The sequence below is a fragment of the Schistocerca serialis genome, chromosome 1 (genome assembly GCF_023864345.2).
Source record: "Schistocerca serialis cubense isolate TAMUIC-IGC-003099 chromosome 1, iqSchSeri2.2, whole genome shotgun sequence".
Classification (NCBI taxonomy): Eukaryota; Metazoa; Arthropoda; class Insecta; order Orthoptera; family Acrididae; genus Schistocerca; species Schistocerca serialis.
This window is the reverse complement of record NC_064638.1, coordinates 1014859102-1014880770: the sequence shown is the minus strand read 5'-3', so window position 1 is coordinate 1014880770 and position 21669 is coordinate 1014859102. Positions and strand designations below refer to the sequence as shown.

At 41.5% G+C, this 21669-nt stretch overlaps 1 protein-coding gene across 1 annotated transcript in view; it reads right to left on the bottom strand.

Moving 5' to 3' along the window:
* Window positions 1-21669, bottom strand: part of LOC126454999 (lachesin-like) — a 1180169-nt gene that overhangs the window by 220482 nt on the left and 938018 nt on the right. Inside the window, exon 8 of the mRNA XM_050091142.1 lies at window positions 6070-6207. Within this exon, the coding sequence (XP_049947099.1) occupies window positions 6070-6207 (138 nt within the window). The remainder of the gene's footprint in view (window positions 1-6069; window positions 6208-21669) is intronic.

Below are 21669 nucleotides of genomic sequence, written 5' to 3'. Positions count from 1 at the left end.
TTTGAGTAATTGAAACTCTCTTGTTATCAATATTACTTATATATTTTCATGTGTTGCAGAATGGCATTTAATAAGCGAAACTGTTTCACCCGATAACGGGAGGGCCGCAGGTCTGAACCCTTCTAGTTATTGTTATGTTGTTCTTTCTTTGATTTCTCTTGTAAAAGCTTATCCATTTCACAAATTTGTTAAGTTGTAAAGAAAACTAATTGATGATTATATATTGTTAAATAAAGAAGTTGTGTGAAAAGGAAGCTACATTAGTGGGTCCTCCCTTCCAAGTTTCCCTTAATACCAGTAAATACCACCTCTCATAAAGAATTTACAAGAGCCAAGAGGCAATAATAATGGTTTACGACCAAGAAGGAAGCGCTCGGTTTAAAAAGGGTGTGCATCGAAGAAGCAATGATGGAAATAAAAGCAAGGTTCGGGAACGGAATAAAAATTCAAGATGATGCGATATCAATGATACGATTCGCTGATTATGAAATCCTGCGTGAGAGTGAAGAAGAACTACATGATGTGCTGAATGGAATGATCAGTCTAATGAGTTCAAAAAATGGTTCAAATGGCTCTAAGCACTATGCGACTTGACAGCTGAGGTCACCAGTCCCCTAGACGTAGAACTACTTAAACCTAACTAACCTAAGGACATCACACACATCCATTCCCGAGGCAGGATTCAAACCTGCGACCATAGCAGCAGCACGGTTCCGGACTGAAGCGCCTAGAACCGCTCGGCCACAGCGCCGGCAGTCTAATGAGTACAGAATATGTAATGAGAGTAAATCGATGAAAGACGAAAGTATTGAGAAGTAGCAGAAATGAGAACAGCAAGAAACTTATCATCAAGATAGATGGTCACGAGGTAGATGAAGTTAAGAAATTCTGCTACCTGTCAGCAGTATAACCACTGACGGACGGAGCAAGGAGGACATGAAAAGCCGACCAGAACTGGCAAAAAGGGTGTTCCAGGCCAAGAGAAGTCTTCTAATATTAAGCATAGGCCTTAATTTGAGGAAGAAATTTCTGAGAATGTACGTTTGGAGAACAGTATTGTTTGGTAGTGAAACATGGACAGTAGGAAACTGGAACAGAAGAGAATCGAAGCAGTTGAGGTGTGTCGCTACAGGCGAATGTTGAAAATTAGACGGACTGATAAGGTAATAAATGAGGAGGTTTTGCGCAGAATCGGAGCGGAAAGGAATACCCTGAGGTGAAGAGGTTGGCGTACGACAGGAATTCGTGGCAGGCCACATAACAGCAGTCGGCAGACTGGTGACCCAAGAAAAAAAGTTTCGCAGCTACAGCCACAGGTTCCATGGAAGGCCAGGTCCCCAATAGTATAATACTACCCCCAATCGGTCTGCGTCCGTGACGCCGTGATTGTCTTAAGCAGCCGCTTCCACCGATCCACGGCCCAACCTCGGTTACGTCGTGCGCACAGCAATCGTAATTTACACGCCCTTGGGTCGGTATGGGAACACGTAAGTGTCGCCTGCTGCAGAACCCCATCTGCTGCAGAGCCCCAATTTCGACAACCAACGTCTAACGGTGTGCTCTGAAGCTCCTGGGCCTACACAGACAACTGTACTCCCCCATCAAATTTGCCACAGACCGCTGCCTATCCAGCTTTACAGAGTGGGCAAACTTTCGAATCCCACTTGCTGTGATGATGCGTGAATGTCCACCACCTTGTTGCCTACTCGTGATTTCGCTGTCCTTCATTAAATCACTTTCCCCAGATGCTCAAGACAATAGTACTGGAAAAACCGACCAGTTTCCCCTTTTCAGACATTCTCATTTACAGGTGTGTAACTATGTAACCTTTGTCAAAGCTGCTATGTAAGTGGATTTCCCCGTTTACGGTCCGTATTGTCGCCACAATGACTTCCCATTCGTCAGTGCTCCTCTTTTAAGCTTTCCATACTGCGCCTACCCGAATTACGGAGCTTTTTGGAATGTGTGGTCCTATCGGCCGAAAAATGGAAACCAGAGTGAAAATCAAAAACGTTTTATTTGCTATAGTTTGTTAAACCTTCCAGTTAGTTCTCTACATAGTCTCCGTTCGGACTTAGACATTTGTTGTAGCGTTGTACCAATTTCCCAATAGAATGCAGCCGCCTATGCTTTCCGCAAGTTCTTTTCGCTGGGCTCCTGTTCGTCGTCTGTGCCAAAATGTTGTCTTCATAGCCAACGGTTCACGTCAGTAGGGATGAACATCAGAGGGAGCCAAGTTCGGGACGTATGATGCGTGATCAAACACTTCCCATTTAAACCGCTGCAGTAGCGTCCTCATTGCCCTGTAGTGTGAAGACAACAATTGTCGTGAAGACATGACACGTGTGTTGCGTGGGGATATGTGAAACAGTCGACCCCTCTCAGCGGTCACCCACTGTGTACTCGGATCTGAAACGGGCAACGTGACGCAATTGACATGTATACTAAAGGCTCCGCCCAACATATCTGCGCAGAGCTTCATCGGATTTTCACTGTCCTTGCCATTTCGGGACCTATCACGCTTTACTTTCCGAACAGCCTTCATACTTGTTGAGATAGAACAGCTACTTCCTTGCTGCATCTAAAACATTTTACCATTCCCCTTCGGTCAAATGAGAGACATGAACTCAGGACTGGAAGTGTTTCAGCCAGGACGCATACATTCTTGTTTATTCCTGGCACTAACAAATGTGTAATCTTAAAAAAAAGCCTTAACGTTGTAGGACAAGTATCTGCGTTTAATACTAGTATAATAATCGAGGACAAATAGATGGTTAACAAAATAGGTTTCAAAATACGACCTTATTTTCAATGAAATGTCACTCCTAACACAGGTCGTGCTGTGTGATTTGACAGGCAAAATGGACGCAGTAGATATAGTGTTATGATTCACAGACCAGATTACGTATTGATTTTCACTGTAAAAGTTTCTTGAAAACTTCACAAATAAATTAGTACAAGGTTCTTGTATACAGCTTACAGACTATAGAAAAGACTTGTACTTCGTCGTTTCTACCTACATAAATAACGTGTAGCTTGAGTTAAAACCATCGTGTCTCAACACCTTAGCTGCTTGAACTAACGACAACACTTGTAGAATGCAAAACAACTCGAGCTCAGCCGTAATCCAACACAGCTCCTAGATATACGTGTGCTTACATCCGATACACTGAATAATTGGCCAAGGGAGACGAATCACCACAGCAAGAAATGATACTTCCATTACTTCCTGTTAATTATAAGGAAATAAGACCTATAGATAAAATTCAATGCTGTTGTAAATGTCATCTTCATTCAAAGGTATGTCCAAGGTGCGCTTGGGAAATCTCATAGTTGGTACCAAACTGCAAAGAAAATAGAAGTCAAAAAAATACTTGTATTCCCCTTCAAACGAAAATCAATTGCCCACAATAAACTCAATTCACATTTACAAAGCAGAAAACTCTTGGATTCCATATATGCAATCATACAATGACCTCATATGTTCCTTTTTTGAGGCAGGTATACAGGGTGGTCCAAAAGTCCGGAAACACCCTGATAAAATCCAGATGGAGTAGCAAACAAGGAAACAGAGTCCCTACACACGAGAAACGGGAAGGGGGAAACTTTACAGGCTATGCCACCAACATGGCGGCCATATTAAAAGCCGCCATCTTGGATTCAACTCTAAAATTTCAAATGGGAATGTGGTCATGTGACATATCAAACAGATAGAAAATTTCATCTGAAAAACAATGCCGTTGTTATTTTAAACATAGCTTAATTCGTACTCGGGTTGTAGCCAATTACTTGCGGCAGCAGTGGGACGCTCGGCAGCGTGAGTATTACGTACTGAGAAGTCATAAAATGGTGTCTGAAACGGTGCAAAGTGACTATACCATGCCTGATATGTTACATGTGTGTAACTGTTAGGTGTCATTTACTCATGTTACCGTTTTAATCATTATTTCCTTATTTACAGGTTACAAAATGCCCGTAAGACATGAAGAACGCATTGAAAACATCTTGATATCAAGAGAAAGGAGCACACGGGTCGTTGCTGAGGATTTCAACAGTCGTCACCCAACCAGACAGCCCATCACTCACAGCGCAGTTGCCAAGTTTTTGGCCAAATTCCGAGCAACAAGTTCTGTCGCATATAAACCTAAGTCTGGAAGACCAAAACCGCCACCGATGAAGCAACAACAGTGAGCTTGTTGGCACAATTTAGTAAGAGTCCACAACGGAGTACTCGTCTCCTGTCACAAGAATGTGTGGTTAGCCGTACCTCTATACTGCGAATTTTATCGCAGCACAAATGGCACCCGTACAAACTTCAGCTGCTCCAACATCTAAACGAGGATGACCCAGATCGTCGGTTACAGTTCGCAGAATGGGTGACACAGCAGCTGTAGATAAACCCACGTTTCCCCTATCAGGTGCTGTTCAGTGATGAAGCCAATTTCTTTATCATTGGTGAAGTGAACAATCAGAATCACAGATACTGGTCCGACACAAATCCGCACCGGATTGATGCTTCCAAAACAGTCGACTCTCAAATGTGATGGTCTGGTGTGGTGTGTGGGGTACCAAAGTCGTTGGACCTGTTTTTCTTATTGATGGTACGTTAACAGACAGCGGTTACCTGAGGTTATTGCATGAAGAAGTGTTTCCCTCGTTGTTAACGGAGGACGGGACATTTCCGGAATTCTTCCAGCATGATGGAGCCCCACCACATTATGGGCACAATGTGCAAGCATACCTGGATGTGCAGTTCCCTCAAAAGTGGATTGGTCGTAGGGGTGCTGTGGAGTGGCCAAAACGTTTACCAGATTTGACTCCTTTGGATTTTTATCTTTGGGGTCATGTCAAAGCACTGGTTTATTCTGTAAAAATACGGGATTTGCATTATCTAATGCAGAGCATTGTTGATGCGTGTGGTCAAATTCAGCCAGACGTGTTGGTCAAAGTTCATCAGGACTGAGTTCGGAGGATAGCATTAACAATCCAACCTTTTGGAAAGATATCGAGCCATTCCTATGACTGTTGGTGGTCTCTTGGAACTGTGTAACATCGGCGTAATGTCTCTTCGGCACATAACACACACGCTGCCGGGCGTCCCACCGCTGCCATATGTAACTGGCTATAACCCGAGAATGAATAAAGCTATGTCTAAAATAACAACGGCATTGTTTTCCTGGTGAAATTCTCTATCTGTTTGATATGTCACATGACGACATTCCCATTTGAAATTTTGGAGTTGAATCCAAGATGGCGGCTTTCAAGATGGCCGCCATGTTGGTGGCATAGCCTATGAAGTTTCCCCCTTCCCGTTCCTCGTGTGTAGGGACTCTGTTTCTTTGTTTGCTACTCCATTTGAATTTTATGAGGGTGTTCCCGGACTTTTGGACCACCCTGTAGAATGAGACAGTGGAGGGTGTCTATCCAACTACGCCAATTGTGTATTATTGCTTCAAATTAATATTTGTGCAGACGCCGATTGCTTGGATCAGTATCTCCAGCAGTTATCATTCACTATATCTTCTGCTCTTCAAGCAGTCAGAATATCAAAATTTGTAACTTAAGTGTTCGATACTAATTTGAGCCTGTACAGTCTTTTCCTGCTTGCTGTTGCTAGTTGTTATTCCCGTTGACAGTCAACCAGCATATGGCACATCATCCAAAAATTTCTTTCCGTCCCGAAAGTGTTTCAGTGAGTCGTAACTACAATTTTTTGCTTACAAATACTGTTCCACATACATATTGTGTCGGATTATATTGTGAACATTCTCGATGTGTTTGTTTATCTATATTTGTAGACATCTAATCTAATACCCGCAGTTTTTATACATCGTTTCAATGATCTAAAATTTTTTACGCCCTCTGCAACACAACGTTCTGCAGCTCATTGAGAACGTTTCATAATTTTTTCTTAAAAAATTATTTTCAGAAATTTGCTTCATTAATGTGGGTTTCAAGAGAATTTAAATTCATAGGAATACAGGTTATGTAGAGAACTTGACGAATGCAGGGCAGACCGATTTAAGTTATATAAACAGTCAATATTCTGAACAGCAGAATAAAACTTACCGGAGACGATCATATCACCCTTCTCCGTCGTCCAGTAGTTGATGGACGTCGGATAGGCTTCTGTATGGCACTCCAGCGTCACATCCTGTCCGATGTACGCTCCCTCTAGTTGATTTGGTATCGACAACATGGGTGGGACTGTAACAGAAAGAATGTTTTGTTACTTCTTTCATTTGGTAAAGAATGAAAAGAATTTTACTGTCCGATTTCAGTGCAAGTCGTTAACTAATATTGATTGCTAATATGTTACATTATGCAGTTGCTGCCGCACATGCGTCATCAAGTTAATCAGTAACATAAGACATTGGGATACCTAATGCTACCAGGATCCTCATTTCGCATCGAATGCTATTCGATCGTCTCCTCTAGACTTTCAGACGTATTATTTTCTTTGGTTATTTGGGTCATGTTGCTTCTGCTTGAGGATTACTGTGATTTGCCTCATTCAATTAGGGGGCAGTCTTCTCTTGTCTTAACATAGCAACCGATTCTCGTGGCCTGTTAACCACTTATTCGGATGTCTGCATGCTCCAGCCAACACTTCGCTTCCAGTGCTTTTAAAATTGCTTCTTCCACGACAGCCTGTTCCCTGGCCCATTTGTTTTTTGTTTTTTTCCTGCCTCTACTAGTAATTCTCAAATCGCTTCTCTCCAATGCTCATTGGATAACATTTAGTTTTTCAGTCATTCTCGTACTGAATGTCCAGACATTAGCCCAACTTGGTAATAAACACTGATTGTAAGTTTATGTTCCAGGTACTTTGGAAGCTCAGTTTCGAAAGTCCTATTTTATTTTCCGAATGCACCCCACCCCACTTTTAACCTTGTGTATACATGTATGTAAATTAAATTTTCCATTTGATATGAGTCCAACTTTTACTGGTTACAGAGACACAGCCGTTAAGGGGCCATCACAAGATCCATACATGGTGTATTGCGTAATAATATTGTACAATATATCGTGCTAGTGTGTGTGGCAAGAAGCACACAACATTATTGTGCAATATTTATGCCCAGAATTCTACCATTGCAGAGAACTCTTATGTATTGCAACTGATTTGCTTGTCTTGCTAATCACATGTGCAGATTATGCAAATCGGAAGAAATAAGCCTGAGAAGCTTCCAGTGAACATTACAATCGAGCGAAGGCTCTTTCACTGCAACATATATCCGCAAACCACAACAACCAGTAATTGGGAATTAAAAAACTGAACGTGTTTGTTATCGCGCACAAGTGGTATTTTCTATGTACTTCTCTACAGCAACAACTTTTGGAAACCAAATAAATATTTATTGATTACTGATTGAAGGGCTTCATGATCTTATGCCTGTAGTGTGATTACTGTTGCAATGGACAAAGTATGTATTCTCAGTGGCCAGCCGACCCGGGCCTGTTGGCCAGTTCTGGAAGCTCCACATGTAAAGTGAACTTTTCTACTTACTGTCATGACACAATGGTCTTCAGTTTCCGGTGGAAAACGAAGCATCTGGCGTTTCCTGAAGTCCGAAATTTCTTTTCTCAAAGTACGGCATGGAGCTTTAATAAACATCCTCCAGTGCACTGCCTGATCTGTTGTCATTTACTTTTTCCACTTCTATACGGAAATTCGTTCAAGGCGAACTGAATTTCTCTTGGTGTCGGCAGGAACAGCCGTTTATAGTGCAATACCACTCTTACACGGCGCAATATATTGCGTAATATACTGAGCTGATCTGAATGTTTTTAACGCGCTGCGGTCACCTTGAATATTTTTCACAAACCGTCAATATCGCTCTCAAAGGGCCAATATTATTGCACAATACTTGGTATTGCCCAAAAAATATTGAGCGTATCACGGCCCCTTTATAATGTCAAGGCGAAGCAAATGATGAAGTTCATAGCTGATTTTTATAAATTCCGCATCCGACTTCACGTTGTCCTGACAACACCACATTTATCTTTTATGCGGTCGTCTTGGTGTTTTCTGCTGACGGCAGCACTATCCATGACCTGAAACATCAATTGGTCTCTTATCTTCAGTTGCCCTAATTACTAATACTAGCTCTTTGATTGTTAATTTGTGCCGTAGTACAGGGTGATTCAAAAAGAATACCACAACTTTAGGAATTTAAAACTCTGCAACGACAGAAGGCGGAGCTAAGCACTATCTGTCGGCGAATTAAGGGAGCTATAAAGTTTCATTTAGTTGTACATTTGTTCGCTTGAGGCGCTGTTGACTAGGCGTCAGCGTCAGTTGATGCTAAGATGGCGACCGCTCAACAGAAAGCTTTTTGTGTTATTGAGTACAGCAGAAGTGAATCGACGACAGTTGTTCAGCGTGTATTTCGAACGAAGTATGGTGTTAAACCTCCTGATAGGTAGTGTATTAAACGTTGGTATAAACAGTTTACGGAGGATGGGTGTTTGTGCAAAGGGAAAAGTTCTGGACAGCCGAGAACGAGTGATGAAACTGTAGCACGCATCCAGCAAGCATTTGTTCACAGCCCAGGAAAATCGACTCGCAGAGCTAGCAGAGAGCTGCAAATTCTACAATGAACTGTATGGAGAGTCCTACGAAAAAGGTTAGTTATGAAACCTTATCGTCTGAAATTGGTTCAAGCACTGTCTGCAGCTGATAAGATTAAAAGAATCGATTTCTGTGATTTTATCCTTGCTCAAATGGAAACAGATGAATCTTTCGTTTCAAAGATTGTGTTTAGTGATGAAGCAACTTTCCACACCAACGGGAAAGTCAACCGTCACAATGTCTGTATATGGGGCACTGAGAATCCACGGGAAACAACTCAGTATGAACGTGACTCGCCTAAGGTGAACGTTTTCTGTGCCATTTCAGCCAATAAAGTTTTTGGTCCCTTTTTCTTCGAAGGTGCTACTGTAACTGGACTACAGTATCCGGAGATGTTAGAGAATTGGCTGTTCCCTCAGCTCAAACAAGAAGCACAACAATTCATATTTCAGCAGGATGGAGCGCCACCACATTGGCACTTATCTGTCCGTAACTACCTGAACGTCAACTACCCGAGGCGATGGATCGGCCGCCAGGCAGCCCGTGACAGAGCACTTCATCACTGGCCTCCAAGAAGCACTGATCTTACCCCCTGCGAATTTTTCTTATGGGGGTATGTTAAGGATATGGTGTTTCGGTCACCTCTCCCAGCTACCATTGATGATTTGAAACAAGAAATAACAGCAGCTATCCAAACTATTACGCCTGATATGCTACAGAGAGTGTGGAACGAGTTGGAGTATCGGGTTGATATTGCTCGAGTGTCTGGAGAGGGCCATATTGAACATCTCTGAACTTGTTTTTGAGTGAAAAAAAACCTTTTTAAATACTCTTTGTAATGATGTATAACAGAAGGTTACATTATGTTTCTTTCATTAAATACACATTTTTAAAGTTGTGGTATTCTTTTTGAATCACCCTGTATTCCTGTGGCCAACGGTGTTGCAGTAGTGGTAACACCGGTTCCCGTCAGATCACCGAAGATAAGCACTGTCGGGCTGGGCTGGCACTTGGTTGGGTGACTATCCGGTCTGCCGGGCGCTGTTGGCAAGCGGGATGCACTCAGCCCTTGCGAGGCAAACTGAGAAGCTACTTGATTGAAAAGTAGTGGCTCCGGTCTCGGAAACTGACATACGGCCGGGAGAGCGGTGTGCTGACCACATGACCCTCCATACCTGCATCCAGTGACGCATAATGTCTGAGGACGACATGGCGGCCGGTCGGTGCCGTTGGGCCTTCATGGCCTGTTCGGGAGGAGTTAAGTTTAGTTTAATTTTAGTATTTCTCTATCGCTGAGTTCACTGTACTTTCCTTTAGTTTTATTACAATATGTTTTCAGGGCTACACTCCAAAACGCAGTACTATCACAGATCATTACTATGTAACACGTCAGAACGTAGTTTCTGTATAAATACGTGTTGCGTGCACAACTACACAGATCTGAAGATGATAAAATGTGATAGAAATTTGTCATTCCTTAAAAAAATGTTCATCTGGGTCACTAAAATAAGCAGTGTAAAAATCAACACAAAAGCTGAATTGTTTCGAGACCAATATGTCACCAGTAGAGGATATTATTTTATGTCCATCACTGGTGGCGTTGAATGACAAAGACGTGGCAATAACTGATTATTGTCAGACGGGGCTGTGGAAAGTAATTGGCAGGAGCCCGTAAGACCTCGGAAATGCAAACGTCCATCGAGCCACCTGCTTTCATTAAATACGGATTTCGGTGGAGCATCAATATTACTGCTGGATCTTGATCCCTGGCTTCAAGCTGGAACCAGAACTCTTCCCAGACGTGTCCCTAGAATACGCACAACAAACCAATAAGAATTACGCACTTATTACATTGAATTATGCATAGTTTCCCCTTCTTTCTTATGCTATTCCGTTTCTTGAACGGCCCGAGATTAATAAGACAGTGGACGGTCACATATGTCTGCTGCTGGACGATATTTTTCACATTACGATGTATCTTTAAGATCCAATCGCAATATGTCGAAATGTGTAATCGCTATTGTGTACACTTTACTGCTGCAATATAGGAACTTTCAATAAGCAATGTAATACATTTTTTCTCTCTGCCAGTTTCCGTTGAAGAAATGTGGAATATGTCACGGGACATCGTGGAATGTTTCCGTTTAAGCCCCTATAGTTTCATGAAGTTCCGATTGGTGGCAGCGCTATACGTACGTTTCAAATATTCAAATGTATATGAATTCCTAAGGGACCAAACTATTGAGGTCATCGGTCCCTAGGCTTGCACACTACTTAAACTAACTTATGCTAAGAATAACATACACACCCCTGCCCGAGGGAAGACACGTTCCTCCAGCGGGAGGGGCCGCGCAATCCTTGACATTGCGCCTCTAACCGCGCGGCCACTCCGCGCGTCCGTAGGTTTCAAAATGGCGTATGTAACGGAGGAGCGTTCCAGGCAGATAACTATCATTGTGTTTCTTTTGACGGAAACCAAGAGCATGACAAATATTCATAGGCGGTTGAAGAATGTGCTAAGCAGATCTCACAGTAAACAAAAGCAGGGTGAGTCGTTGAGTGAGGTGCCTGTCAACACCGAAACTAAGTCGTTCAAGTATGTCCGATCTTCCGCGTGCCGGTAGGCCACTGTCGCCCTTGCAATGCTGGAACGTGCGGCCACTCTCATTCGAGGTGGTTGACGGATCAGAGTCAAACACCTGACTGTATAACTGGGCGTCTCTGTCGGTAGTGGCGACACTCTCATCCACCGATTGGGGTACACAAAGGTGTGTACCGGCAGTGTTCCTAACCATCTTACAGGGACTCTGAAGGGATTATTCCGTAAGATGTCCTCCCTCATGGCACAATGATCAATTCTACAGTGTATTGTGGTGCCCTCAGGATGTTGAAGATGGCTCTGAGCACTATGGGACTCAACTGCTGAGGTCATTAGTCCCCTAGAACTTAGAACTAGTTAAACCTAACTAACCTAAGGACATCACAAACATCCATGCCCGAGGCAGGATTCGAACCTGCGACCGTAGCGGTCTTGCGGTTCCAGACTGCAGCGCCTTTAACCGCACGGCCACTTCGGCCGGCGGATGTTGAAGAAACGACTTGGATGTGTGCATCGCCACAAAAGTGCAGACAAATTTCTCCTTCTCCTTGACAATGAAGTTTCTTCACAAGCCTGCTCAACCCACGGAAGATCACAAAACTTCGTTGGACTGAACTCTACAGGTAGCAGTTCGTGCATTATGGGGAGATTACCGAAGCAGCGAGGCATTGGCGCTAACGTCGATCAGTACCATTTGGGGATACAAGGTCTCCCAGTAAGGTGGACTGAACCATGGAATGGCGATAATATTGCAATATATATGGTTTTGGAGGCAAAGGAGTGCGAAATAATATATTGTATTGGAATCTCGAATAAAACCAACCTGCTTTCAGAACAAAATACGTTACTTACTGAAGGTTCGCTGTAGTTCTATGCGGAAACACTGAGGTTAAAATGAAAAATCAGGAGAGAATTAGCGTAAACAGGTATCAGGTACCTTCTAAAAATGATACGAAAATTATAGGATGTATGGTACCAAATTAATGATCGGTGCCCTGATTTGGCTTTCATTCTCCCCTGCCCGCCCTCTTCGAAGACCAATCGTCCCCTCCTTAACCCTTCCCCCTACTCCCCCGCCACACCACTTTACTAACATTATAACTCTACCAGAAGCTATCCTGGCATACGTTTCTGTAGCTAAACTGGTCTTAAACATATATATTTTTTTTCGATTTATGAAACAGTTAGGAGTTTCCGAACATATTTGTAACTTCAATTTCTGGAGAAAACTACAAGCATGGTAATTAAATTTTCGTTTGGGCTAACGTAAGTTTTACTTTTGGATGAATCTGTTTAAATTCAGTGTCAAATCTCGTATATAATCCACGATTTCTTTCAATAGCACAGTTTTATTCTAATAATGTGTCGGTTGTTTAACTAATCCGGTGGAATACTTTTACCATCTAAATTGCAGCACATGCACCACTTTCACATTGATGGTATGTCACAAGTTAAGATCCTCAGCCAAACTCTGGATTCAAAATAGGTAGTAGGTATTGGTGTACTGCCAATCAGAGGTAGAGACGAGGATTCAAATCCTAGCCCCGTGTAAAATTTCTACTTTCGCAAATAACTATTGCAGCAAACAAATTTGCTTCATGTGATAGATTTAATTTTCATTTTCCTATTCATAGTCGTTATCCTAAAGAGTATCACTGAAACTTGCACCACGATACTTACAGTTTTCTATTAATTCTGCATAACTTTACAATAATGTAATAAATACTGTGGTTCATGACATAGACTTCCTCGAATTAGTTTTCTACATTTTACTTTAGTACGAGTGCCACTCGAAAAAGAATACAGATTTTTTTTAAGAGCAGCTCGTTTGAGACACTATTTAAAAGCCTCCAAGAGGGAGTTATTGTCTTCAAATCTCGTTCTTCAGTTTACCGATAAGGTAGTAATCACAGAGTGCCAGATTTTGGCAGCAGAGTGGGTGTTTCTGTGTTGTGATCTCGTGGGAGATTTCTCATTGGAGTTTGACTGGGCGTTTTAGTCCAACGACAAAACATCGTTTCCTTGCCAATTCTGCTGAACACGACACATTCGAGCTTGAAGTCTCTTGAGGGTTGTCACGTATGCGTCAGAATTGATTCTGGGTCTATGTTTCATGATGTACATGCAACAGCCCATCTTAATCAAAACACGCAGTAGCTATCGCATTCCCTGCTGATGGCGCAGTTTTGATTTTCTTCTTCTTGGGCGAGCGTGAACTCCTCACACCTTCCTGAATCTCTTGTCAGCGTCTTGCTGTCTCAACACAGGAACTCTATAAAAGCACTTTCCTTCAGATGAAAATCAAGTGCGGTAGGCACCTTGACGGACTGATACGACAGCGCGACTTGTGGAAACATGTTCAACTCATCCATTCAGACCTGAATTTTTTCTGGAAGACGGAAAATTGTTTTTTATGTGGTTCTTTAATGCAAGGCTTATACAGAAATGTGTACACATTTTCAAAATATGCTTTGTATACTTGGCTTCATTTTATAGACTGGAAGAACTAACTTGAAATATTCTCTATTGTAATAAATGAAACGATCATTCAGTAATTATAATCCAAATTGACAATAACAATACTGGCCTACACAGAGGAGCACAGCAAATTAACCACATCCCTGTATTCTGGTCTTCATTAGCTGCTGCATACTGCTACATTGACTTGTTGATATTCTTATAGTGATGCCTAACAGATGACAGCACCTGTGCATGATGTTTAAAGATTCACAAATATGTACCACGTACACACTTCTGTTGCAGCTAAGACACAGTAAAAGTTTACGTGAATGTAAACCTTCAGGTGCTGAGAAGCTTTCTTCGTCACAACGTGAACCCTGTGTAACAGTACCATTTGCCGCTGCACATGATGGTGGCAGCTTATTACATACAGATATTGGTCTACGTAAGTCTTCTACCTATACACTGAATGGCCTAGTGTGCCATTCGCTTTCGTCTTTACTAATATATCACGAAATGAGTGACAGCCATTCTACTCTACTTCCATAGCGAAGGCTATGTTTTCGTGGATGCTGTTAAGGCGCTCCAGAAACTCATCCATTGCCTGTCTGCCATGCTCCCAAACTATGCAAGTTTCGTCAGCATAATGGTAGAAGTGCCTGGTTGTTTGGCGAGCACTCTGGAGGTCCACATCCTCAAAGTTTTCTATGTATAGATTTGCGACCTCAGGAGCAGGATGTTATCCCACGGCCTCTCCATGTATCTGTTCATAAAACACTCCAATGCATGTGTTTGGGAGCGCTGTCAGCCAAAATTGGGAGGCTCATGAAATAATCGAACATAAAAACCGTCTTCCGACAACCACCGAAGACTAAAAAGTGGCTTGGCTCTGGGAAAGACCTACTTAAACTTAACGAACCAGAGATTTACAGCATCGTCTGTGAATGCTGTCAATAGTACATTGGACAAATGCTGCGAGAAACATATAACGCATGTGCGGCTGGGGCAAATGAAGATATCGGCGATAACAAAACACAGTATCATGGAAGGCCATACATTTGACTTCGAGAACAACAAGATGCTCTGCCAGGCCTCCGACTGTTGGGACAGCGTAATAAAAGAGTGCATCAAGTTGAAGGACACCAACTGAGTGTGGCACGGAATCCAGACCTAGTGGAAATTTGTCGACATCGTGCCCACCACCGTCCTCCTCGCCAGACAGGGCCGGGATGTTCTGACAGAGGTGCGAACGGTAAGCCTGCTATCACCATCACCACGACTTCAACCCCCACCCTCCCCGCCGGCCTCGCTATACCCACCCTCTCGGAGACAGGCAGAGTGGGACAAACCACAGACATAAGTAGGACTGCATCTTTAAGATCTTGACACGTCGCCAGAAGATGTTGAGTATGTCATTCTTCGAAACGTCGCGCTTTTGTAATACTGCCACTTGGCTGGAAGCCTGAGAGGTTTCCATCAAATGCATAAGCCGGGAAAGTCTACATTCACATTATGGCATCTCTACGGGAAGGAGATCGTAAGCAGCTTTAAGAGGGGTAGGACGTCAAACAGGACGACTTGGAACAGGAGAGACACCACAGGACATTTTAATTTTCACTGTCTATACTTTTAAAAACAAATTCATAAAAATTTGTCAGAATGACCAGAAAGGATTCAGGATTTACACTTATAGTGGTGGAACTTCAAAAATATCAGAAAATAATTTATTTTTTTACATTTGTATTTCACCTTCTTTTCACTTACCTTGGCTGCATTTGTTGCTATAGGTACACTTTTCTTCCACATTCATTATTTCATAAATGAAATAATTTCTAGAGTTTCATACACCTGTAAGTATGGTTTGTATGCTGTGTAAAATTCATCAAAGAATCTCTCTTACTTATGAAGAAACGTGTACCTATAGCAACAAACGCAGCCAATAGAAGTGAAAAAATGATGAACTTTCACTTTTAAAAAAAGAAAAAATTATTTTTTTACGCTTTTCAACTTTCACTGCTATGCTTGTGAAACCTGAATCCTTCCTGGTCATGCTGACAAAGTTTAATGAATTTATTCGTAAAAGTATAGTCAGTGGAAATGAAAATGTCCTGTGGTGTCTCTCGTGCTCCAAGACCGCTCGCTTGAAGTCCTACCCCCCCTTAAGCAACTGCATAAAGAATTCAGCAAGAAAGTCAAACTTCTCAGCACATCTGCTTTCCTTCAGCGATGTCGATATGAGAACATCCTGCCACGATTTGCGGAACTGCGACATCCAGTGAAATCAAAGAAGACCGACCGAATTTTACGACGAGCGGGTATGGCCACAATGAGGGAGCGCATTCGCCTTACATGAAAAGAGCTGACCACAATGCACTTTCCCTGCTCGCATGTCGCCTGGATATGGCAAACACATTACCAGCAGATCCCTGGGTCTGGGTGAACTGCAGCTCTTACGTCTACAGCGAGGTACAGGAACGTCGTGTTACAACAAAACATCTCGGCAATTTTGACAGGCTATCCGGAGGGCAGATGACCAACAAGATGGCGAACAACACCAGATCTATTGTAAATCTGACAGCTGAAGTACTGGACGCAGCTACAACATCTGCCCTAGCAAAAGGGTTGACCTTTGCACCTATCCAGAGGACCATGCCGAAAAGGGACATTATTAGCAGCGTGGAGCAGGCAATTCGGGCCTGGTGAAGGAAGAAGAAGAGGGGATCAGGAGGGAAAACTGCAGGATCATTGACAAGTTTCGGCTTCCGAAAGCGAACATGCCTGTAGCAGAACTGGAGGCCATCCGTGCGCTGAGGGATGATGCTAACACTATAGTTCTTCCAGCAGACAAGGGAAATGAAACGGTGCTGTCATGCAACGACGACTGCCATCACAAAATCGGCTCGATACTACAATACACGGCCTACAGTAAACTCAAAAGGGATCCATCATCGACAATGACAATAAAAATAGTGGCGCTGCTGATGGACTCATATTTAAAAGAGAGAGTGAGGGAACGGCTGTATCCCAGAGCTCCATTATCACCTCGCATATATGGACCGCCCAAGATATACAAAGAAGGTGTCCCTCTACGGATAATACTCGACACCATCAATTCGCACAACTACGGACTAGCCAAATGTATGGCGACATTCCTCAAACCCCTAGTGGGATACTTTTGTCTTCACGTGAAGAACTCGGCAGATTTCGTGAGAAAACTTAATACTTGCAATTATTAAGAGATTACCTTCTAGTTAGCTTCGCTCTTCACGCAAGTGTGTGTGCAAGACTCCTTGGCGCTGCTGAATCAACATTTCGAGCCTCAAATAATGAAACTCTTTCAACATACACTAACGACCACCGACTATAAGTGCATTGAAGAGTTGCCATGGGATCCCCTTTGCACCAGGGATCGCAAATCTTTACATGGAACACTTTGAGGAGGTGGCCTGACCAACTGCTCGCCAAAATCTTAAGCTCCTCTGCCGCTATGCCGACGATACTTTTGTGGTTTGCGAACATCGAAAGCAGGCACTAGATGAGTTTCGGTACAATCTTAGCAGCATCCATGATAACATCGCCTTTAATATGGAAATAGAAGAGGGGAGGTTGGTCCCATTTATGCATATACGAATAATGAATAGGGCAGATGGCACACTAGGCCATTAATTATATAGGTAGAAGACTCACACAGACCTGTAACCGCATGCAAGAAGCTGCCACCATCCAGCCCAGAGTGGAATAAAGCAGTTAACTTTGGTGAACAAGGTGCACGTCATAGTGACGGAGAAAGATTCTCAGACTGAATGCAGCACCTGAAAGAGGTATTTCGCAAAGCTGGGTACAGCGAAGCGCAGATTAGGTGGGCGTTTAGGACGAGACAGGTCGCGAAAAATTCGGAAGAGAGAGAAGAAGACAAGAAACTCGCTTCTTTTCGGCATTTGGTATCGCTTTCTGCCTGAATTTTGAGGCTTCTGAAAATATCGAAAATAACCACCGAATGCCAATCACCCACTTAAACACCAGGAATTTGCAACAGCTCCTGCGAATGCGGTCAACAGTACAATTGACATACGCAGCGATTTATTTTGAACCCTGAGTGGAACATATGAGGGATGTGCGGCTGGAACAGACGGAGAAATTGGCAATAGCAGAACATAGCGTCAAGCAAGATCACACATTTGACTTTGAGAACAACAAGGTGCTCTGCTGAAGAGTCGACTTTTGGGACAGCGTCATAAAAGAGCCCATCGAAATTCTGATTCACGAGAACCTTGTAAACAGTGACGAAGGATACTACCTGGTTGCAGCCATAGCGGCAATTCGTCGAGATCTCACCCACCACCGTCCTCATCGCCAGACAGGGTTCAAATTTAAATGGCTCCGAGCACTATGGGACTTAACTTCTGAGGTCATCAGTCCCCTATAACTCAGAACTACTTAAACCTAACTAACCTAAGGACATACCACACATCCATGCCCGAGGCAGGATTCGAACCTGCGACCGTAGCGGACGCGCGGTTCCAGACTGAAGCCCCTAGAACCGCTCGGCCACACCGGCCGGCGCCAGACAGGGCCAGAGTTCTGTGACAGGGGTGTGAACGGCTGAACGGCGCGATGGCTACCCCCATCACCGCGACTTCCCCCCCCTCCCCCCACCCAACCCCGTCCCTCGGGCTCTCTGTATCCAGCCTCCCGCAGTGAGGTGGAGAGGGGCATATCACAGATGAAAGTAGGACTGCATCCACAAAATCTCGACACTTCGCCAGAATATGATGAGTATATTATTCGTCGAAAGGTTGCGATTTTATAACACTTCTGCTCGGCTGGATTACCGAGAGCTTTCCATCAACTGTAAAAGCTGATGGACAAAATTGTAGCCAGTGGGTCTGAAAGGGTTAAATTCGCACTCAGGCGGCAAGAAATTTTCTGTGAACTCCGTCACTAGCAAAGATGTAGAACGAAACTAATGTTGCGCATTTCTTTTGCAGTGCTTTTGTCCTATTAAGGAGGAGTAAAACAAACTTTAATCTTGGGTTGCAATTATCCTTATTTTCACACACTTTTTTCGTTTACATTCTTATGGATGTTTCATCTTCGCATCTGTTCGACAACACAATAACTGATTTTTAAAAGACAGTATTTTTGCAGAAAACTTCAAAGGTACGTGAAAGAAATTTTCACTCTGCAGCGGCATATGCGCTGGTAGTAAGTGGGCCCATTCAGCGCATTGAATGATCAAATCCAACCCACCCACAAAAAAAAAAATATATATATATAAAAATTGAGTAATTAAAAAAATACATATAAAAGTTTGCTCATATAATGAACTCCAGATCATGAAATTCGTTATCATTATGTTTAATTTTTTTAATTTATATAAATACGACTAATGTGTTTCATGAATTTAAACTGACATTTTTGTTGACAGAAATAGTGAAACAAGAGAGAAACAAGTTGAAAGTAATATTTGGAAAGAATATTATAAACCATCTTCACTTATGGAAAGTCAGGACGATATTGACAGTATTAATGTATTAAAGCAAATTTTTAAGGAAGAATACAAAATTAGTTTTAGTAGTTATGATGAGACTGGTAAGAAATATGGGAGCAAATAGAAAACTTAAATTCTGTTTTTTATGAATGTAAAAAAAGTAGCGAATTATAATTTACAAATATAAAATTTACCAAAAATAATACCTAATTATATTAAACCCAATTTATTATTTTTAATAATTTATATCTCCGTAATTAGCGATTTAGAAGGTAGAGAATACAATAAAAATCAACTAGTAAAATTATACCATTGGTACAAAAAATGTAGATTAGATTTTATTCTTACGTTAGAAGATGCAGAAAATGTATTTTAATTTTATTAAAATATATTAAATAGAGATAATTTTTAATATCCATAACGTACGATTTTCTAGAAGTACTGTTTTATCACACTGAAATGAGAATTCTTTCTCAGCTTGTGGATGGCTAGATTTTTAGTATCAACAGCTCTTTTGATCTGACTGTACTCTAATTGTATCTTTTCTTTCACTTCTCTCTCGATTAATTTTATCATAGATTTGCCATTCAGCTTTTGAATATCCTTATAATTTTAATGTGAATCCCTATACTTTCATTTTTTATAATTTTTGTCATAATAACTTTTTGGGCCAGTTGAAGCCCAATCTGTAATCCAGTTATTTGCTAATTCATCAGTCCATTCGCCTAACATACAACCTGTTTCCTCAATATTTTCATCATTATCAATATATATATTACTGTTTGTATCAAAATATATAACACATTCTTCTAGTTTATCTATATAAAATATTTGTAGCTCTATTGTCTTCCACATAACTGTCCTTGAAATTGAATTTCATCTGAGCCATACTGTCTTTCATAAAATTAATATCTATATTATTAATCTGTCATCCAACAGTATCTCATAAAATCGCTGTAAATTTGTGGTATATACTGTTTGATTCATCTTTTTCCTTTGTCCAAATTTCTCCAATAATGAATTAAGATACATGTTTTCTTGATTTTCAATTATTCTATCAGGCTCTAAGTCGATATTCAATTTCTCTTTAACTGTTTTAATAAACTCTCCATCAGTTTCAGAATCATGTGGGCTGCTTTCTAATTTTCTTTTCACAAAACCTTCCACATAATCTTGACAGTAAGTGTAATAAACACTACCGACGTTTCTTAGTTATTCACGTTTTTGTCTCAAATGAAATAGATTTAATTTTCTCGAATTTGTCAAGACTGGACGTTACTTTAAAATTGGAAATCTGTGTGACAGGTATGGAGAATATGCTTGAGCACTGAAAGTGGATAATATTTGTTAACATAATACTAAAGAAATGTTTTCTTAGTAGTTAATTCATACTGTACTGTGAACAGTGAATAGATATAAATACTGTGTGCCATCCGGGGATAAAATAAAATAAAAATAATTATTGCATTATGGTTGGGATATTTGAAGTTGAGATTAATGTACTGATGCAAAACTATATTCGCTTGATATAAATGGCAACACAAATGTTCATTTACGCGAGTCCATTTGCATACATAAAATATTAGGGCAACTTATACACACGAAAACTTCAATTAATGTACTGTAGATACTTTTGACAACATGTTACTATAACGTAATGTGCAGCGCATTAGTTAACGTGTTACGAGGCTTCAATGGCAGGATGTAAATCGCTTGCCACACTGACGACAGTGGCTAGTGCACTGGCCAGCTTATGTACGGCTTTTAGATGGTTTTACACTCTTCTTTAAGCAAATGCTCGACTGGTTCCCACTGTGTGCCTCAGGGAATACGATACAGAAACAGTTACGATAGTCTCACACACAAAACGAAGTTAACACAATTTTCAGACAGGTAGCCTATATGAATTCAGTCCCTTAGGTAACTGTCGACTTCAGCGACAGGAAGAGCATCTGGCAGCAAAGTTGAAATGACATACATTTGTCACAATTTAAATAGAGCGGAGCTCGTACTAAACTGGGTAAACATTAACGAAAAGGAGAAGACCACACAAGATTCTGTCGATTTCAGAATCTTTATTTACACGTGATGGAATGCATATGACGACAGTAATTTCCAGTTTACTCATTTATGTAAGTGTGCATTTACTGATTTAGAATTTTGTATGTTAAATTTAAGGTAATTTGCTTCGTCTTTTGAGTATTAATAGTTATCTCCCCTAAGATATTGGGAACAATTTAACAATATCCATGAATATTTACCAGTTATCTAATTAACTACTCTGCAGTTTTAATAGCAAATTTTTATTTTCTATTTTCACAATTTTTATGTACCAAAATCTAATTCTGGGAAACTTTTTTTTCCTACTTTGTACAGGGTAATCTAAAGTATGTAGCTTAATCTCTACAATTGTAATATAGCACAAGAGGAAATATTCGTTTCTATCAACAATGTAAGAATAGCTGCTGGTGTGGCGTGCAATTGACGCTATGTGCCAGCATCGCTTCCGTTCGAGTTTTCTTATGTGAACTTTCGCTGACTGTT